This window comes from Nelumbo nucifera, chromosome 7 (assembly GCF_055504915.1).
Source record: "Nelumbo nucifera cultivar China Antique chromosome 7, China Antique-T2T, whole genome shotgun sequence".
NCBI classification, from domain to species: domain Eukaryota; kingdom Viridiplantae; phylum Streptophyta; class Magnoliopsida; order Proteales; family Nelumbonaceae; genus Nelumbo; species Nelumbo nucifera.
In genome coordinates, this window is record NC_142655.1 from 27,934,692 (window position 1) to 27,955,226 (window position 20,535).

The following is a 20,535-nucleotide window of genomic DNA, read 5'->3' on the forward strand; positions in this document are numbered from 1 at the left end:
GCAACAGAATTGTAATACAAGTTATACAACGTTGTCACATGACTCGCATCCACCACTTCCTCTCAACTTAAAACAATAGCTCAGCTAGTGCATCCGATGGATACAAGGCACAGATTTAAATATGGAATCAACAGAAATCAGGATTTTTGAAATTTTATCTTACTAATGAATAGTATTCATTTTGGGTTATGCAAATCAAGCAGTTATTAATAGAACCAAATCTTCTACCCCAAGAAAGAAATCTAGATCCAAACCAGATTATTCAAATTTTACCAAAGCAATTTAAAGAGAAGAAATGGACTGGACATGAGCAAGGTTAGCATATTTGCAAGACAACCTATTATTTTTCTATGCCGATTGCCACACCACATGGGGAAACAAAGTCGTAGTTGGCTTCCATAAATTTGCATAATTGCACAGGCAAAACCAGAAGAGCACTTTGATCCTTCTGTGGTGATCCATAGCGATATCATCCAGTGGGTACTACCAGAACTAAGTTGACTCTTAATTTTTTTGTCTTAGTATATTTTCTAAAAGTGATTGCACCACTCTGTTTTCTTCTTCCATCCATCCATTGCCAGGATCCACAATAGAGAGCTTTGTGAAGAAAAACAAAAACAGATAAGAAATGATTCTTGCATGTGTCTAGTGGTTCTCACTGCTTCTGTAATACAAATAATGTATGGTCTAAATGATAAGCAGCATCTTAGTTTAATAAACCAAGAAGGCACTTCTAAGCATTGGCTTAAATCTGATATACAAGTTCAGAACCAAAACATTACTCCTAGGAAGTTGCACCGAGGATTTTAGGCATCAGCCTTGGAATTTGCAGTACGTATTGCACGTCTAAGCTCTGCCACAAAATCCATCTGCCAAACATAACAACCAGGTTGATTATTGAGAGAGGTTGATTAGAGAGAGAGAGAGAGAGAGAGAGAGAAGAGCAGACCTGGTGAGCCATCACCTGATGAGGAAGTCTCAAAGGTCCCCATGCTGGTGCATTACTTCCTGAGTATATTACCGGTCGTTCTGACACAAAGGCATAAATAAGCAAAAGATGAGAAAACTGTACCATGTCTATAAATAACATTTATACAAAGGCATATTCAAATAACTATGCAGTGCCTTTTTTATAATAAAAGAAAAAATTTTATTAGGAAAAAAAGGAAAAAGGATGGTGACGCAGTCACCCAAGAGAAAAAGAAGCAAGCTTCACCTCCAACGACCAGCCCACACCTCTTTAAAAAACATACATCAAACAGGAACCATCCCCCCACCCCCCAAACCTAAAAGGTGATTATATACGAACCTCTTTACTTCTCCTAAAGACTTACTCAATTTCTTTCACTTTCTTAGTAGGCCCAATTTTGAACAAATCCCTTTTAACCATGCAAACACTTTTGAAACCTAGAATGTTCCAAGGAATTTCTGATTGTTGCAACGTCTTACAGCATTAGGCTTCTTCTTTACATCCCTCAGACCCCTTTGATCATTATAGATTCTCTCCAACTCCAAAACCACATTCCTCTGAAAAAGACCGACTGAAACCACCTTTTCCTTTCCTTTACAACCAGCCCCACCTTCTTTAAGCATGCTCAACTTCTTTTGGACACAATATGACCTTGAGCTGACAACATTCTTTTCAGAGCCCAAACTAGAATTTTCATTTTTCTGTCACAGGCATTGGATATCTTCCAACTTTTTGAACATTTTCCTAGCAAAATCCTCCCCTCCAAGAATAGGCAACCCCCCGAGCCTTACCTCCACCTCTACCATTTTTTTATAGGAAAAAGTAACTTTCATTAACTTAATATGAGAAGAAATACAACTGTCACCTACAGAGACATAAGGTGACCCCTCATCATATAATCAGAATACAAAACAGCCCAAAACAAAGTCTCCCGATTAACCCTTTGCTTTGCTAAAGAGTCAGCTAAAGCATGTGCTGACCTCCTAGTTCATTCACCTTTTCCAAATCAACTGTCCCCTCATATATTGCCATGAAACATTGTTATTGGCTTTTATTTCTTCTAATTTTTTCCTTTTTGATCAATAACAAATAAAATATTAAAGTAGGACAAGTAAGAGATATAAAGACCATCCTTCACAATACAATACCACACAAAATTTAAAAATATCACCTTGGTGGAGAAGAAATGAAATACAAATTGTACCAAATCCTCCTGCACTTGCAATTACTGGACCTGGTTTATGGTCAGTAGTTCCCAGCAGCTATGTCACCAAGATTTAGAAATAGACCACCATAAGTATCATTACAAGGAAGAACATATTTATCATGTTAGAAACACAGCAGGTGGAACATTGCCATAATCATGTCATGGAATATCTAATAGGCAAATGAATGATGTTGAGACAATCCCAAAGACTCAACCTCAAGGACAGAGAGTTTGATTATATGGCTTTTCATGATTGTGCTTGGATCCTAGTGCCTGTAACTGCCTGGGTATGGTCATTTTTCATATTAAAACCATGACTCAAGCTATTCTGGATAACAATTGCATTTTGAATCATGACCATGAATGTTTGAAACAGTTGAGAGGCACACCTAGTTGAAGGTGCTTTTGTCTAATGATGGTTTATACTAATGGAGAGCAAAATTGTAATCCTTTGTCCATTCATATAAAGTCTCTAATGGAAAGGACAACACTCATTATTGAATACCTCAAACGTTTCTCTTTTTTCTCTTATTTTTCTCTTCTTATTCTTTTCTTCTCTTATTTCTTTCCTCTCTTTTTTTCTCAAACATACATTGCACAACTTGGTATCAAAGAAACCTACAGAAGAGGGTTCAACTACAGTAACCATGGCTAACTGTACAACCAGCTCATCCTGCTGTCCATGGAATTCTTCTGAGAAAATCAAGAAAATCAGATTTGAATGTTTCACTATATCTATTGCTTATGTGAAGTTTTTGATCATTGGATCCTGCTCTATTAGATCCATATGAAGTTTCTCACTGCTCCATATTTGATCTCACTTGATTTGGTGATACAATAATGTTTTTTCTACTATATATTTACTGCCTAGCCCCATATCTTGTTTTCTCTCTCTGCTATGTGCTGAAATCATATCGACAGGGCTGTTGGAGGATTGTTCTTTATGTTTTTCCCATCTAGTTGAGTCATTAAGTGCTGTTTCTGGTGTGAAGAATATCTACCCAAGTACCTCTATGAATTTATTGACTGATAGATGGTGAGGGGGTTGAAGAATTGAAGGAAGCTTTTGGATATTTGTTGTGGAATTGATGATAGCCCTAATATCCAGCTTACCACTGAAATTTGATGGAATTATTTTCTTGGAGTGGACTCAGTTCATGAAGGTGTATATTGGAGGAAATGGAAAAATGAGCTACTTAATCAAAGAAGAGCAGAAACCTTTTCCTGGAGATCTTAATCTTGCTTGGTGGCAATAGGAAGACCTCATGATTGTGACGTGGTTGGCTGAGTGATTGAGTCTAGGCAACCCCACATAAGCAAGGAATCATCTGTTTTTGTGAACTGCCAAGGAGGTACAAAACAGGGTCTCAGGCTCTCAGCTACCTATTCTTAGATTCATAACACTGTCAGAGTCTACTTGGTTGTGCAGGGAAGCCAATAATTTCAGACAGAGGCAGAGATCTGTGGCTTGATATTTTTCCACTCTTCAGTCACTATGGGAAGAGAGAGATCATCTGGAGCCACTCAAGTTAAGAGATTCCTTTCATGAGGAGCAATTTAGGAAGCATAATGAGAAGCTCCAGGTCTTTTGAGTTTTTTGGTAGGGGCTGCATCCTCAATATGATTTTGTAAAAGAAGTCCAGTTGAACAGAGATAGAAAAGAGAGAAGAGAGAGAAGGGAGAGAAGAAGAAGAAGAAGAAGAAGAAGAAGAAGAAGAAGAAGAAGAGAAAAGTATCTAACTGAGAAGACAAAGAGTCTAACCCAGTCGACCATCTATTTAAATTTAACAAAACAGTATACAAAGACAGAAATGCCCCTGCATATGTATGAGACATATAAATAACACATTACTTAAATGGAAAAGACTAGAATACCCCTCTTTAGTCGACTCTAACACTCCCCCTCAATCTGGAGAGTATATATCATATAATCCCAGCTTGTTACATATATAGCTCACTCTTCCCGAACTCAACCCTTTTGTGAACAATGCCCACTGATCACCTGTTCTCACATGCTCTGTGCTTATGACACCATTAAGGACTTTTTCCCTTACAAAATGGCAATATACCTCTATGTGTTTAGTTCTCTCGTGAAAAACTGGGTTGGATGAAATATGAATTGCAGCTTGGTTGTCACAATATGGCTTCATGGGTTTGCTTATTGAGAAACCGATTTCCTACAATAGATTCTTCAACCACACTAGTTCACATGTAGTGTGTTCCATGGCCCTGTATTCTGCTTCTTCACTGCTCATTGCTATCACAGTCTACTTCTTACTCTTCCATGTCACCTCCTGGCTTTGTACAGTAACCCATGGCTTGGAGCCCCCTTCAAATACTGCACAATCCTAAGAATTGCATCCCAGTGAGGCACTCGAGGACTTTGCATAAACTGGCTTACCACACTGACAATAAATGAGATATCAGGCCAAGTGATAGTTAGATAATTCAGTTTTCCCACTAACCTTCTATACCTTCCAGGATTATCAAATAATTCACCTATATCACTTCCCAACTTCACATTCAGTTCCATGGGAGTTTCAGCTAGTTTAGCACCTAGTAGTCTTGTTTCTTCCAATAGGTCAAGAACATATTTCCGCTGACATAGGTTCATGCCTTGCTTTGATCTAGCAACTTCTATACCCAGGAAATACTTCAACTTTCCAAGATCTTTTGTTTGAAAGTGATCTTCTAGAAATATCTTCAATCTATCACTGCCAGTTATGACTATGTCGTCCACATAAACTACTAGCAAGATCTTCCTGGCCTTAGAGTCATAGCTAAATACTGAGTGGTCAACTTGACATTGTCTCATTCCGAACTCCTTCACTACTTCACTAAATTTGCCAAACCAAACACAGGGAAACTGTTTGAGCCCATAGTTCGCCTTCCTAAGCTTACACACCTTACCATCCTCCCCCTGAGCAACAAACCCTGGTGGTTGCTCCATGTACACTTCCTCTAGAAGATTACCATGGAGGAAGGCATTTTTAATATCAAGCTGAAATAGAGGCCAATCATGCATAACAGCTAAGGAAATCAACACATGTACTGAGCCAATCTTCGCAACAGGAGAAAAAGTTTCTACATAGTCTACACCATAAAGTTGAGAGTATCCTTTTGCAACTAAACGAGCTTTCAGGCGTTCCACTCTTCCATCTAGTAGATACTTAACAGTATGCACCCATTTACAACCAACAACATGCTTACCTGGGGGAAGATTGGTGAGTTCCCACGTATGATTGTGATGAAGAGCAGAGAGTTCTTCTTCCATAGCTTTTCGCCACCTTGGCAAGGTAAGGACCTCTTGAATATCCTTAGGTGTGGATATAGAGGATAACAGAGAAATAAACCCGTGATGGGAAGCAGAAAGGTGAGATACAGAAACATAATTGGATATGGGGTGTAAAGTGCAACTACGTTTTCCTTTCTGCGATGCAATAGGAAGGTCAAGATCATAAGGCAATTCGGGTGTGGAAGGAGCTGGATCAGTAGGCAGACTAGAAGGTGGTGGTGCTGCTGGTTTTTGTCGGTGAGTATATACTTGATGGATTGGTGGTCTTTTAGTACGCTCCTACATTGGGGAAGGTGGAGACTCGGTCATAATGGGAACCACCGGAATAGAATTACCAACCGGAAGAGGAATAGGAACCTCTGTAGGATAAAGAGGGATATCCGGACCTGAGAAGTACGACATCGATTAAAAAAATGTAACATCAGGACAAACAAAGGATTTCCAATTAATAGGATTGTAGCATTTATACCCTTTCTGGGTCCTAGAGTAGCCAAGGAAGATACATTTAATGGAGCCAGCAACCAACTTATCTAGACTAGGACCAAGATTCTAAACAAAGCACACACACCCAAAGATCCTAGGAGTCGGGGGATATGGAGACAAAGTGGGAAATAAGATAGAGAACAGAGAATGACTATCAAGAATGAACGAGGGCATGCGATTAATAAGAAAACAAGCAGTAAGCACTGCATCACTCCAAAAACATTTAGGAACATTCATATGATGAAGAAGAGACCGAGTTGTTTCAAGTAGATGTGGGCACAGGATGTCTGATGAAGAATACCATGTTGTTCCAAGTACTGTTGAAATTAAGAAAGAAAATACTCTCTACCATTGTCGAAATGATGAATTTTAATTGAAACACCAAATAGTGTACGCACTTTAGCATGAAACTTTTGGAAAATGGAAAATAATTCACTTCTTTCTTTCATTAAATAAAGCCATGTCATAGTTGAACAGTCATCAACAAAGATAACAAAATATCTGTAACCATTATAAGACTCAATTCTGATTAGACCTCAAACATTTGAATGAACTAAATCAAAAGGACTCAACATATGACTATCAACTCTAAGACTGAAGGAAACCCGATGGTGTTTCCCATACTGACACGACTCACACTACAAAGAAGACAGACGACTCAATGACGGAACAAGGAACTTGAGAGCTTTAAGAGATGGATGACCGAGTCTACAATGCCACTAAAGAGGAGTTAAAGAGGTTTGAAGTGCAAATGTAGTACCACCACCATCAAGGTAATACAATCTGCAAGCTTCATGTCCTCCACCAATCTTCTTCCCCATCGTTAGATCCTGAAAAACACAAGAGAAAGGGTAAAATGTGATAGAACAATTGAGGAATTTCGTTAGTTTACTAATAGACATAAGATTAAAAGGAAACTTGGGAACATATAAAACAGAAGACAGAGAAAGAGATGTTGTGTTTACATTACCAACACCGTAAATGGGGGAAGTAGATCCATTGGCAAGGGTAACATTATTTGATGCGGAGGTTGGAGAAAGGGAGGAAAACACACCTGGAGTCCCGGTCATGTGATCAAAGGCTCCAGAGTAAATTATCCAGGGTGAAGGTTTGGATGCTAGGCAAGCCATACCTGAGCAGTATTCTGATGTGAAGTGGCCTGAAGGAATCTCACATACTCCTCTCTTGGAATACTAATCATCTCCTTCCCGAAAGTAGTTGTGACTATAGAAGATGTTGGATCAACTGGTTGAGTATCATTGACTTCACTACCACCAACAGTTGCATATTAGCCCATGTGGATGGTGGGCCATGCAGATCATAGCAGAAGTTAACTGTGTCCTTCTCTCCTACAATGTGTGCATTCCTAGTAGTGCTTCCCCTTCCTCTAGCATGGCCTCCCCCTGAATCACAACCTCCTCCATTGCTACAACCAACCATAGGGTTACCACGACCACTCTTAACTGTACGACCACCTCCTCTGTGCCCATAAGAGCCACCTCGAGTGCCAACAAGATCTGTTGGGAGGTATGTTACTCTCTGTGGGGCTAAGAGATATCCTACGGAGATGGGCAAACACTTCTTCTAGAGTAGGGAGAGCAGACCCCCCCCCCCAATATCTGTGCTTTGACAGGTTCATACTCTGCTTTCAGCCCCACCAAGAACTAGGTAACAACTAGTTATTCCCTTTGTTGCTGCTGAATTTTGACATCCGGAGTTAAGGGATGATAGACATTAAGTTCATTTTGAAGATTTTTGACACTGGCATAATATTCTTCAAGAGTTTGATTCCCTGCTGCAAACTGAAGTATTTCTGATAAAGCTGATAAACCCTTGTAGTGTTGTCTTGTCCAGAATAGAGTTTCTTGGCATGTCCCCATATATCCATTGTTGTATCTAAAAACATGAAGTTAACACTGATTTTAGGCTCCATACTGTTCCACAACCACGTCATGATTTGAGCATCCTCTTGCTCTCAATCACTGAAACTCGGAGATTCAGCAGTAGGTTTCTCCTCCCGTACATGTTTCACTTTCTTCTTAGCCTTAAGAAATATTTCCACTGACTTGGCCCACGGAACATAGTTTTCACCATTTAGTTTGATGGATGTCATCTACACACTTAAAAAATCAGAGGAGATCATCACACTCAATTTCTGGTCACCACTCGCATCACCCATTGATGCCATTTCAATCTACGAAGCTGGTTCTGCCCGTCACAAAAAATTATCAGTTCCAAATATTGCAACTACTGTTCTTCAAACACTATACCAACACACTCATAATCACCACGAACTTGCCCTAGCATGCATTCGGCCACTTTGAACACTATTGTACTGCAAACAGGCAGTTTTATAACCACAGAAAATCCCTCTTGAAACTGCTCATTAGAAGGTTCAGACCACCATGGCTATCACGCATGGTGACAGTAGTCCACAATTTTTTTTTCTTTCACTAGGACTGTCGCATTCTCCCCCTTTCATCAGTAGTCAAGCCACTGAAACCCTAGGACTGTCAAAGGTAGACCTGTTCATGGGCTAGGCCGGGCCGGGCTCGGGCCGGGCTTTTACTGTGTATTAACAAATTTTTTTAAGGCCCGAGCCCGAGCCTGGCCCGACCATCGGGCCTACAATTTGGGCCCGAGCCCGGCCCTCATAAAAAGCCCGAAGCCCGAGCCTGGGCCCGGGCCCGAAATTTAGCCTATATTATTATTATTATTATTAATGTTGAAGCAGATGAATAAAGAGAGAGATAGATTGAAATTATAAAGAAAAGAATAAAATATATATATATTAAATTATAAATATATATTTTAATAAATATTATATTATTTATATATTTTATATAATATATAAAATACATATTATATATTTTATAAAATATATAATACTGAGTCGGGCCGGGCTTTTTTGACAAATCCCGAGCCCGGCCCGAAACACAGTCGGGCTTACTGTGTTAAGCCCGAGGTCAGGCCCGCGGGCCTAATTATATGACCAAGCTCGGCCGGGGTGCGGGTCGGGCCGGGCCGGGCCGTCGGGCTACCCGGCCCATGAACAGGTCTACTCAAAGGGATTGCCGCAGATATTTCGGTTTCGTCGCAGCCTTCTCCACCACCTACTCCAGACTGCACAGACCAGAAAAAAAAAATGAAAATAAAAAAAAAAAGAGGGAGGGAAATAGAGCTGACCGATTGAAGCTGTAATCTTCCTTTATTAGTGGTGCTTTGGTACCATGTGAAAGAAGTCCAGTCAAACAGAGATAGAGAAGAGAGAAGAGAGAGAAGAGAGAGAAGGGAGAGAAGAATTAGAAAAGATAAGTGTCGAATTGAGAAGACAGAGTCTAACCCAGTCGACCATTTATTTAAATTTACCAAAACAGTATGCAAAGACAGAAATGCCCCTGCATATGTATGAGACATATAAATAACACATTACTTAAATGGAAAAGACTAGAATACCCCTCTTTAGTCAACTCTAACAGATTTTACACACAAACATATTCTAAGTAATAATGTTGTCACTCTTCCTGCTACATATTCTTTGGTAGGGCGGCCATGATTCAGTCCCCTGCTGTTGAGCACTCAGCTATGGTGGTGACCATTGAATCTAAGCTGAGTAGAATTTCTAAAGGGGCTCAAGCAGTAGAAGGAGAAGAGACTATGTGTGGTTATTGTAAAAGAGCAAAACACGCAAGAGAAAGGTGTTGGGATCTGCATCTGGAGTTGAAACCAGCCAAGTCATTGCTGGTACAGAGGCTTCAACAGGTGATCTTACATCAATCAGTTCTAGTCATGGAGAAACCTTAGTGCCAAGGCCAAGATTGAAAAACTCAGTTGCCACCTAACTCAATTGGAAAGCAATAGTAATGCCAACTCCTCTGAATGCATTGGTCACTCTATAGCCTTTTTCTAAGTCAAGTAATTCCATTGATTGCCATGCATCCATGCCTTGTTGACTTATTTATCCATGTGCTTCTAACCACAGGAAACGTATGTGTTCTTGTTTCAGTTCCTACCATTTATGTTCTAGGAGAGATAACATTAATTTAGCTGATGGATCACACACTCTAAGCTCTAGTGCGGGTGATCTCAAGCTAAGTTCTAGTCTTCAGCAACCAAGCAATCTTTATTTTGTGCAATCTCAAGGAAGTTAGGGAATCTCTCTTTAAGTGGATGATCTCCACACCAAGTATCAGACCAGAATTTAATTCTCGTACCATATCCCACTGTATACTTGATTCCTTTTCTAACTCCACAAGAGCTTTTTGGATGCCTCTCCAAACGGCACACCCATAAGACATGCTCGTCTCCCCTGGCTCCCAATTTAAGTTACTGGCACCATATTTAGCTAAAATAATCCTTCTCCACAAAGCATTGGGTTGCTCATTCCACCTCAAGCCACTTGGCCAGACAAGCCTACATTTCCTAAGCTTCCTCAACCCTAAACCCCCTGCTTTCTTTGGATACAAACTTTGCTCCATTTGACCAGCTGCAATTAAATTCATTCTTCTACCCTTCTCAGAAAAAGTCTTGCATTTTCTTTTCAATTGTCTTGGCAGTGCTGGCTGGAATAAGGAACAGTGATAGTAGGTAAGTGGGAAGGGAGGACAGAACACTCTTAATTAATCGGTTTAGAAGTCTATAGGTAAGTGGGAAGGGCAAGGTTTTGTAGGCTTTAGAAGTCCATCTATGGGTTCAAGCAATCTCCTTAAGCTTTGTTTGATCGGTTCAGAGATGCTCATCAGAAGGTGGCTTATACACTTATAGATAGTCGTATGCTAATCATGCTTTATGAGAAGAGATGGAGATTTGGTCATAATTTTGATAGTGTGTGTGGATGATATAGTGATTACTAATAATGATATATTGATAATGGTTGTTGAAATAATTCAGTTATTTGTGTTAGGGTCTGTTTGGCTAGTTAAAGCATTTTTTTATTTTCTGTTATTTCTGTTATTGTACTCACTTACAGAAGGGGCACAAGGGTCTTTTCCCTTCTTATTAATGCTGCCCTATATAATATAATAGAAACTGGCGCCACCAGCACTGTTCTATTGCTCCAAACCTTTTCTTCTTCCTTTCTTTCTTCTCCTTTTCTCTCTTCTTCCCTTCTCTTCTCTACTTCCTCATATTTCAATCGGATTTATTGCCAAGATGGTATCAGAGCAAGGCTGTTGAATCTGGGCGACCAAGTTTTTTCTCTTCAAGTTGCTGAATCTGGGCGGAACAGAGGACTGAATCTAGGCGGATCAAATCAGATCTGCAACTGGTACAACCCTAAAGTTTTCTTTCTTCTTTTATTTCTTTCCTTGGTCGTGTACCAAGTGGAGAACAAATGAATCCAAACCACTGAATGTCGGCAGACTTTTGTGAGGGTTATATTTTTTATTTGTTGGATTGTGTGATCCTGTACCTATGAAAAGGTGACTGTAGGTCATAGATGACCTGTTTTCTCTGCTCGTTGGTCTGATTTCATGTGTGTTAGGATTTCTCTTATTGATTAATGCTGTGGTGGAACTTACTGGAAAACCAGTAGGCTGGGACTGTTCTTCATGCAGATCTGAAAATCAGTCTCGTCATAGTTCTTCTTTGGAAATTGGTGCTGTTTTTTGTGCTCAGATTAAGTCCAAAACTGAATTGTTGTGTGTGGAGCTTTTGTCGATATAAGGAGGGATCCTAAGTTGAGAGTTTGGATAAAAAAACCTTATGTTTACCATGTCGTCTGAGAATTCTGCTACTTCGGAGATTTCAGGGAGCCACAATGGAGTGAGTGGGGGAATGGATATGAATTTCCCCATGGCTGTTATTCCCTTTGATGGTCTAAACTACCTTGAGTGGTCTAGGGGAATAAAACTCTACATCACTGCTAGGGGGAAAATAGGATACATCAATGGGAGAGTGAAGGAACCAAAGAACGGAAGTGTTGAATATGATAGGTGGAACCAAGAGAATAGTATGGTGATGTCATGGCTCTTGGTTTCCATGCTTCCACAGGTAAGGAAGACTTTTATGTGGGCTGAAACTGCTTGTGAGATATGGGAACAAGCAAAGTCCACCAATTCAGAGCAGAGACACTATGCCAAGATATACCAACTGCAAGCTGAATCCTCTACTTGCAAGCAGGGGGAGAGGAGTCTCTCGATGTACTATTCTGATTTGACATCGATATGGAAAGAACTTGATCACTACCAGAATGTGAATTGGAAGTGTGATGAAGATGCAAAGGCGTATAAGTCACTTGTATCTCAGCAACGGGTCTTTGCCTTCCTCCTAGGGCTGAATCCTTCATATGAGTCCATCAGGGTGCAGATCGTGGGTAGTAAAGACTTGCCATCAGTTCAGGAGGTGTATGCCTTAGTGCAGTTAGAAGAGAGTAGAAGAAGTGTGATGAATTGTGTAGAGGGAGAGTCAGTTGCCCTAGCTGTCCGAGGAAATTCAGATACAAATGTCGGAGGTGCTTTTAAGAAAGGTGACTCTCAGAAGAGAACAGATGATAAGAGTAAACTTTGGTGCACTCACTGCCAAAAGACAAGACACACTAGAGATACATGTTGGGATCTCCATGGAAAACCTAAATGGGCACAGGATTTGGGTAAGAAGTCAACACCTGATCAGGGCAAGAAACCAAGTCAGTAGAATCAGAAAAAGTATAACTCAGCTAATATGGCGTCTCCAGAGACTAGTCCATTGGTAACTCAGGAGAGGCATCCCAGTTCTAACCCTAAGGAAGAAATTATCAACTCCTTTCGTGACCATTTGAAATTGTATGGTAGGACTCTCCACCAGATGGATTCTGGTCCTACTCCTTCTACCTCCTTTGCGTCTACATCAGGTAACGCTGCCACTGCCTTTGTGTGTCATCTCATACCACTAGTTCTCCTTGGGTTATTGACTTCGGAGCCTCAAACCACATGACCGGTAAGTCAAATTTATTTCAGACATATAACCTTCTCTCTGGGAGAGATAAGGTGAGACTAGCTGATGGTTCTTTCTCTACCATAAATGGCCAAGGTACCATACCTCTCCCACTCGGCCTTACCCTTTCTAATGTACTGCATGTTCCGAAATTACCTATAAATTTGTTGTCCATTAGTAGTATAACTCACTTTTTGAACTGTTCAGTCACTTTTTTTCCGTCTTCATGTGTGTTTCAGGATTTGGCCTCGGGGAAGACGATTGGTAGAGGAAGCATGGTGGATGGTCTCTACATGTTGGAGAATAAAGCTGGTCTTGTGGCTACAAAGTCCACGAGTTTGTCCAATGAGAGTCAAGCCAATTTATGGCATAGTCGTCTTGGTCATCTTTCTTTTGAGTCATTAAAAGTTATGTTCCCAAAGTTGTTTGAGTCCTTGTCAGTGAGTCAGTTACAGTGTCGGACATGTCAATTGAGTAAACATTGTAGAAGTTCTTTACCTTTGAGAAATAAAAGATCTGAATTTCCATTTCATATTGTTTATTCTGATGTTTGGGGCCCTGTTACTCTACCCACTGAGGCTGGATATAAGTACTTCATTACCTTGATTGATGATTACTCTATATACACTTGGGTTTACCCTATGCGATCTAGAGATGAAGTGCCAAAAATTGTGAAAGACTTTCAACGCATGGTGTTCACTCAGTTCCAAACTGAAATCCATATCTTCCAGTCAGACAATGCAAAGGAATACTTTCATAGTGATCTCACGGAGTTTTTTGCTTCGAGTGGGTTACTTCAACGAAGCTTCCAGTCAGACGAAGCTTGCTAGGACACCCCAACAAAATGGTGTTGCTGAACGAAAGAACCGTCACCTTCTCAAAGTAGCTTGCGGCTTATTAATTCATATGAATGTGCCAAAACGTTTTTGGATGGATGTAGTTTTGTGTGCTACATACATCATCAACCGTATGCCATCTCGGTTACTAGAGTATAAGGCCCCACATCAGCTTCTGTTTCCTACAACTCCATTGTCCACCATTCCGATGCGTGTTTTTGGGTGTCGTTGCTTTGTCCATAACTTGTCCACTACTCGAGGTAAGCTTGATCCTTGGGCTATTCCTTGTGTTTTCCTTGGTTACCCTTTATCTCAAAAGGGGTATTGTTGCTATGATCCTACCTCTCGCAACTACTATGTCTCCATTGATGTATCTTTCTTTGAGAATCAACCTTTCTTCTCGGTTTCTCCTCAGGGGGAGAGTAGGGCTGAGGAGAAATAGGTGGCTCAAACTCAACTACCTCTTTTACCCAATCCTCCTCCATTATGGGTCTTTCATCGTCACCATAAAAGCCAGCAGAGTTCAAGAGCCATGGAACCTGACACTATGCAACCAACATCATCGGATTCGCCAGAGGCAGATCCGTCTCATCAGCCAGGTACACTTGCTCCTATTGATATGCCTGTTCCTCTCAATATTGATTCCCCTGTCATCAATGATCTTGATGTTCCTATTGCTAAGAGAAAGGGTGTTAGATCTTGTACCACTAATCATCCTATCTCTGATTTTGTGTCCTATGATCACATTTCACCTTCATTCCGTGCATTCCTCTCTTCTGTGAACAATGTCCCCGTTCCTAAGAATGTGGCAGAAGCTTTATCTAAACCTGAATGGACAGATGCAATGCAGGAAGCAATTGATGCATTACACAAAAAAGGCACTTGGGAGTTGGTGGATCTTCCTGAAGGGAAGGAACTAGTGGGTTGCAAGTGGGTGTTACACAGTGAAACACATGGCTGATGGAACTGTTGAAAGGTATAAGGCTAGATTGGTAGCAAGAGGTTTTACACACGTATATGGAGTGGACTATGCAGAGACTTTTGCTCCAGTATCCAAGATGAACTCTATCAGGATTCTTCTTTCATTGGCAGCAAATCTTATTTGGGAACTTCACCAATTGGACATAAAAAATGCTTTCTTGAATGGTGACTTGGAAGAGGAAGTGTACATGACCCAACCTCCAGGTTTTTGTGCCAAAGGCAGTGAACAAAAGGTGTGCAGGTTAAAAAAATCTTTATATGGGTTGAAACAATCACCTCGGGCTTGGTTTAGTAAGTTCCACTTAGTAGTTCAACAGATTGGGTTCAAACAATGCCAGTCAGATCACACTCTATTTGTGAAAAGAGGTGAAGGGAAAATTGCAGCTCTAATTGTTTATGTGGATGACATAGTGATGACAGGAGATTGGGAGGCTGAAATACGGAGACTAAAAAAATTCTTAGCCACACAATTTGAGGTGAAAAATCTAGGCCCCTTACGTTATTTCCTTGGAATTGAAGTTGCCCGCTCTCACAAGGGCATCTTTATTTCCCAACGGAAATATGTACTAGATCTACTAGAAGATACAGGCAAGTTGGGGGTAAAACCAATTAACTCACCAATTGAATCTAATCATCAGCTGGGAGACAGTCAGGGAGAGTTTTTGAAAGATGTGAAGAAGTTCCAGAGACTCGTAGGGAGACTCTTGTATTTGTCTATGACCAGGCCTGATATTGCTTATGCAGTGGGTGTCCTTAGTCAGTTCATGCACAATCCTATGACAACTCACTTTGAAGCTGTAGAGAGGATCCTTAGATACCTCAAGAAGTTTCCCGGAGCTGGTTTGTTGTTCCAGAAACATGGTCACTTAAAGGTGGAAGTATATATTGATGTTGATTGGGCAGGAGCAGTTGATGACCAGAAGTCTTACCAGTGGGTATTGTGCCTTTGTAGGAGGAAACCTAGTCACATGGAGAAGTAAAAAACAAAGTGTGGTGGCTAGATCTAGTGCTGAAGCAGAATATAGAGCGATGTCTCATGGGGTTGCTGAAATCATGTGGATAAGAAATTTGTTAGGTGAACTGGGTTTTGCAATGAGCAATCCTATGTCACTCTACTGTGACAATAAAGCTGCCATCAATATTGTTGCTAATCCAGTCCTGCATGATAGGACGAAACACATTGAAGTGGACAAGCATTTTATTAGAGAGAAACTTGTAAATGGAGAAGTGTGTACTCCATATGTCAGCTCAGAGGAACAACTTGCAGATATCTTCACCAAAGGTCTTCATCATGTGCGGCACAATGATTTGTGTGACAAGTTGGGCATGATTGACATCTATGCTCCAACTTGAGGGGGTTTGAAATAATTTAGTTATTTGTGTTAGGGTTTGTTTGGCTAGTTAAAGCGTTTTTTTTTATTTTTTGTTATTTCTGTTATTGTACTCACTTACAGTAGGGGCACAAGGGTTTCCCTTCTTATTTCTGTCGCCCTATATAATATAATAGAAGTTGGCGCCGCCAGCACTGTTCTATTGCTCCAAACCTTTTCTTCTTCCTTTCTTTCTTCTCCTTTTCTTTCTTCTTCCCTTCTCTTCTCTACTTCCTCATATTTCAATCGGATTTATTGCCAAGAATGGTTAAGATGCATAAATTAAAGTAGTATTTAGCAACTGAAATTGAAATTAAGGACCTTGGTGAGCTTATATGTTTTCTGGGAATTGAAGATGCAATTTCTAAAAAGGGTATCTTCATCTCACAAAGGAAATGTATTCTTAATTTGTTGAAGGAAATTAGGAATGAAACAAATTGGGTTCTAAACCAGCTGACACTTCATAAATCCTACTCACAAGATTTGTGGGGATGATGGAGATGTGTTGCCAAACAAGGGTAGGTATCAATAGTTGGTGGAGCAAGTTACTTTATCTATGTCTGACTCAACCTGACACCTCTTATGTAGTGAATGTGGTCAGCTAATCATCAGCCTCAACTTCCTCATCTTGCTTCAGTTGAAAAAAATACAATGTTACTTGAAAGGTACTACCAACACAAGTTTATTATATGCTTCTCATGATAATCTGAAGGTTAAAAGCCTATACTGATGTTGATTGGACTAGATCCCTTTATGAAAATGTTGCACTTTTTTAGTAGCAAATAAAAAAGAAAATTTTTATTAATAAAAAAGAGAAGACAGTACATTGAATACTTTGATGAGACATCACCAATATACAACAAACTCCACAAAAAAAAAAAAAGAGGAAAAACAATTTAGGAATAAATACTTAAATCTCCCCTAAGCTATCTGACAATTACATACTCATCCTTACTTTTCTAATTTGACTCTAATATCCCTTGCCGGGAGATGTCATCAAACAGAGACTACCCTTCCATTAACCATCCATCACTCACTTTTTGCATGTGATGGCAAATGATATTTAAATTGTTTAGAAAACTTAAAAAGTCCCTTTTTATTTACCTTTACATCTCTCTCACGATAATCTGGAAAGCCAATTAGAGAAACCATTCATCATTGAAGCAGATGGGCTATTGCAGATTTTTTATTACCTATATGTCCGATGGTCAAAACTCATTTGGTTAGATTGATTTTGTCATACACAATGAGGGCACCTGTTTAGTGAGTTTTGATCATACCATGTGACAAGTTCTAGGCCCAGATTGAGGAAGTTCCCAAGCCCAAAAATTGATCACATTTCTCCTTGTGAAATTATCTATAGATTTCTCTTCAGATTTCTCCTCCCTCCCTGCTCTTGTTATCCATTTTCTGAAACAATGATGCTGAAGTCTAAGGCATTCCTACCTTTCTCTTCAGTCTCTTGCTCTGACTGATTCCAGCAATGGAAACAACCCTGTGAACCACCCCACTGTTCAAGTTGAGTTTGAGGTTGAATACTCACCTAGGGTGGTAGGGATGTTAAATGAGACAGGTGGCATTTGATAACACTTTTTAGACATCTAATGTCTGAAAAACTTACTTTCCAGACATGCAACCCATTTATGTTTAGGTCTGAAAATAAATTTTGATCAAATAAAATAAGTCTGAAAAGGTAAGACATGGCCCAGTCGTTTAACGTGGTTAGACGCATTTCAAAGCCTAGCCAAATTCATAAGTGCTCCTAAAACTTTTTGAAATGACCCATGTTGCTCCTTTAAAACCCAATTCGAGTATTGTAGGCATTGACAATGATGGTGATGTTCTGTGATGTTTGGAGGTTGAAGAGGAACGCTCTGCTGTACTTCGTCAACTAAGGAGGAGGCCAAGGAAGAGTGATAGGAAGGGAAAGAGAAGTATAAGGAAAAGAAGGAAAATGGGAAGATAGAGAGGAGGGGAAGTTAGTAAGTCACTACGGCGAAGAGGGAGAGGATGTGGAGAAGAAGAAGAGGGAGAGGAGTAGGAGAACGTGAGTAAGTAGCTGTCAGCGGTTTAGGTCTCTCCATTTGCCACCAGAGGATGAAACTATTCAGTAGCTGGGCGATTCAAATCCAAGTTCTGTGAAGAACACCCCAAAGCGCTCTTATATTTTCAGAGGCTCTGAAAACCAGAAAAGCATATCTGCCACTTTTTAGACTTCAAACCTGAAAAATAGCTTTTTAACTTTTCAGACATCAGATTACAGAGTTATTAAGCGCCACCATAGTCTACTCTCAATTGTAGGGGAGCACAAACATGATGAAATTATACAAAGTACATAATCTTCAGAGTAATTCCCCCCTTTGGAACCTTCGAACATCCAGTTTGCTGGATCTTTCCCCCATCTTTCAACTCTCTCCCTCTCCCTCCGTCCCTCCTTTGTTCTTTCCCCTCACTATTTTTAGCTTCTAGTTCTGTTATGTTTGAGATTTGTTAGGAAGATATGCAAAGATGTTAAGACATAGACTTAAATATGCAAATATTGGATAGTACTAGAACCTATGATATGAAATTAAAAGGTGAAAAAATGTTATCAAGCTATAGTTAAAGAAAAGAAAGAAAAAAGGGACAGCACAAATACATGAAATCCATGTAAAACAAATAGGTAAGTTTGCCAACACCACTAACTAGCAGATTATATTTTTTTAGTTATTGTTCAAAATTTGTTAAGGAGACTATCCACTTCCAAGCATACCTTCGAAGTCATCAATAGCATATGGGCAACTGGAAGCATACCCTTATGACATTTCCTTTGAATTAAGGAAATTAGTTGGCTATGTCCCATCAATAGTCTAATGTAACAAAAATAGGTTGGTAGGTTGGTAGGTTAGACAAAAAATAGGTTGGTAGGTTAGACAGGGCGGCTCAGGTGAGTTGGGCTGTTGCTGCATTGTGCCTCGCCAGTTCCATGGTTTGTTCCCTCAGGTGGACAATGTCTTGGTGAGAGTTGACTGCATCATCTCAGACAACAATGCCTTTCCCAGAGTTGTTCCTCTGGTATGACCCCAGGTGTCTTCTTGAACCTAAACCATTTTGTGTGTGGTGGTGTCATTAAATCTCTGCAAACCCTCAGCTATTTTCTGGGCAGCAAGAAATCTTCCTAATCAATTTATCCATTCCATGAATGATAACAAAATCTTTTCTAGCAAAGGTAGTTTTTGAATTATCAAAACAGTGAAGGTATGAGCAAGAGCAACTAATTGTCAGATATCCCAAGGGAGATTTAAGTTTTTTACCCTTTAGCTAAATGTTTAAAATAGTGATATTAGATGGGTTTTAATATAAATAAATTCTTAAAATGGAAAATAATGCTTATTGTGCAAATTATCATCAAAACAATTAAAGAGCATCGTACATAAGTGCATGTGGGGAACCTTAAAATTTCAATATATATGCATGTATCTGTGTTCAAGTGCCACTCCAAAACCTTGGAGCACTTCAAATCAGAAACTCCACCATTTGGTCCATTTCCAGTCCTGCTTCTCCATGACTAGGTTACTTATACTTGGAGTGGACCTCACTTGATTAGGGATGTCAACATGTCAGTTTGCTGATGATACAATTCTTTTATGTGAAGGGGAGGATGTGAGGTGGATTAGAAATTTGGAGTTGGTAGTTCAACCTTTTGAAAAAATGTTAAACATGAAGGTGAATTTTGATAAGAGTCGTGTGGTGGGGATTAACATGGAGGAGAGAGCTATGATGGAAAGGGCTGAAATTCTGGGATTGTGGTGTCATAGTGGCCTATGAATTACTTGAGGATGGCTTTGAAGCCCTGTAATTGATAGGTTCCCGAAAAGGTTAGCCTCTTGGAAGAAGAATTATTTATCTCTGGGTGGCACTGGCAGAATCACTTTGATAAAGTCTACATTGTCTAGCTAGCCAGTGTATTATTTATCTGTTTTTAGGATCCCAGAGAGAATAAGCAGTCTTGGAAAATTTGATGAGAAATTTCTTGTGGGAACCAAGGGAAGATAGGAAAGATAGTATGGTGAATTGGGAAATAGTCTCTAAGAGTAGGGCTGAAGGTGAGGCTTGAAGGGGATAGGGAAAAGTTGTGGGCTAAGGTAATTTTGAGTATTCATCAACAGGCAGATGATGGCTGGGACACTAGGGTTTTGGCAAGGACTACTAGAGCTTCTCCTTGGAGATCCATACATGCCATTCCTTCATCCTTTTTGTAGTACGTCAGGTATGATCTTTGTTCTAAGAATTAGGTGAAATTTTGGGAGCACCTTTGGGTGGGTCATGTACCTTTGAAAGATCAATTTCCCTCTTTATTTCCCCTCTCCCAGTATAAAGGAAAATCTATGCCTAATTTTTGGTCCCTTCTAAGTCAAACTTTGGGTTCAATTGGGATTTGGGTCTTAGAAGAGGCCTTAGGGATTCAGAATTTGGAAATGTTCTAGAACTAATTTAGATTT

At 39.9% G+C, this 20,535-nt stretch overlaps 1 protein-coding gene across 3 annotated transcripts in view; it reads right to left on the bottom strand.

Moving 5' to 3' along the window:
• Positions 1-497: 497 nt before the first annotated feature.
• LOC104593378 (uncharacterized) overlaps positions 498-20,535 on the bottom strand; it is a 40,418-nt gene continuing 20,380 nt past the window's right edge. For 2 of the 3 annotated variants that reach the window (XM_010253152.3, XM_010253154.3), the window contains 2 exons: positions 950-1,029; positions 599-869 (listed from right to left, as the gene is read on the bottom strand). In XM_010253152.3, coding sequence (XP_010251454.1) covers positions 807-869; positions 950-1,029 — 143 coding nt within the window. In that variant the 3' untranslated portion in view covers positions 599-806. Of the gene's footprint in view, positions 870-949; positions 1,030-20,535 lie in introns of all 3 variants that reach the window. The other variant, XM_010253153.3, reaches the window with a different exon arrangement.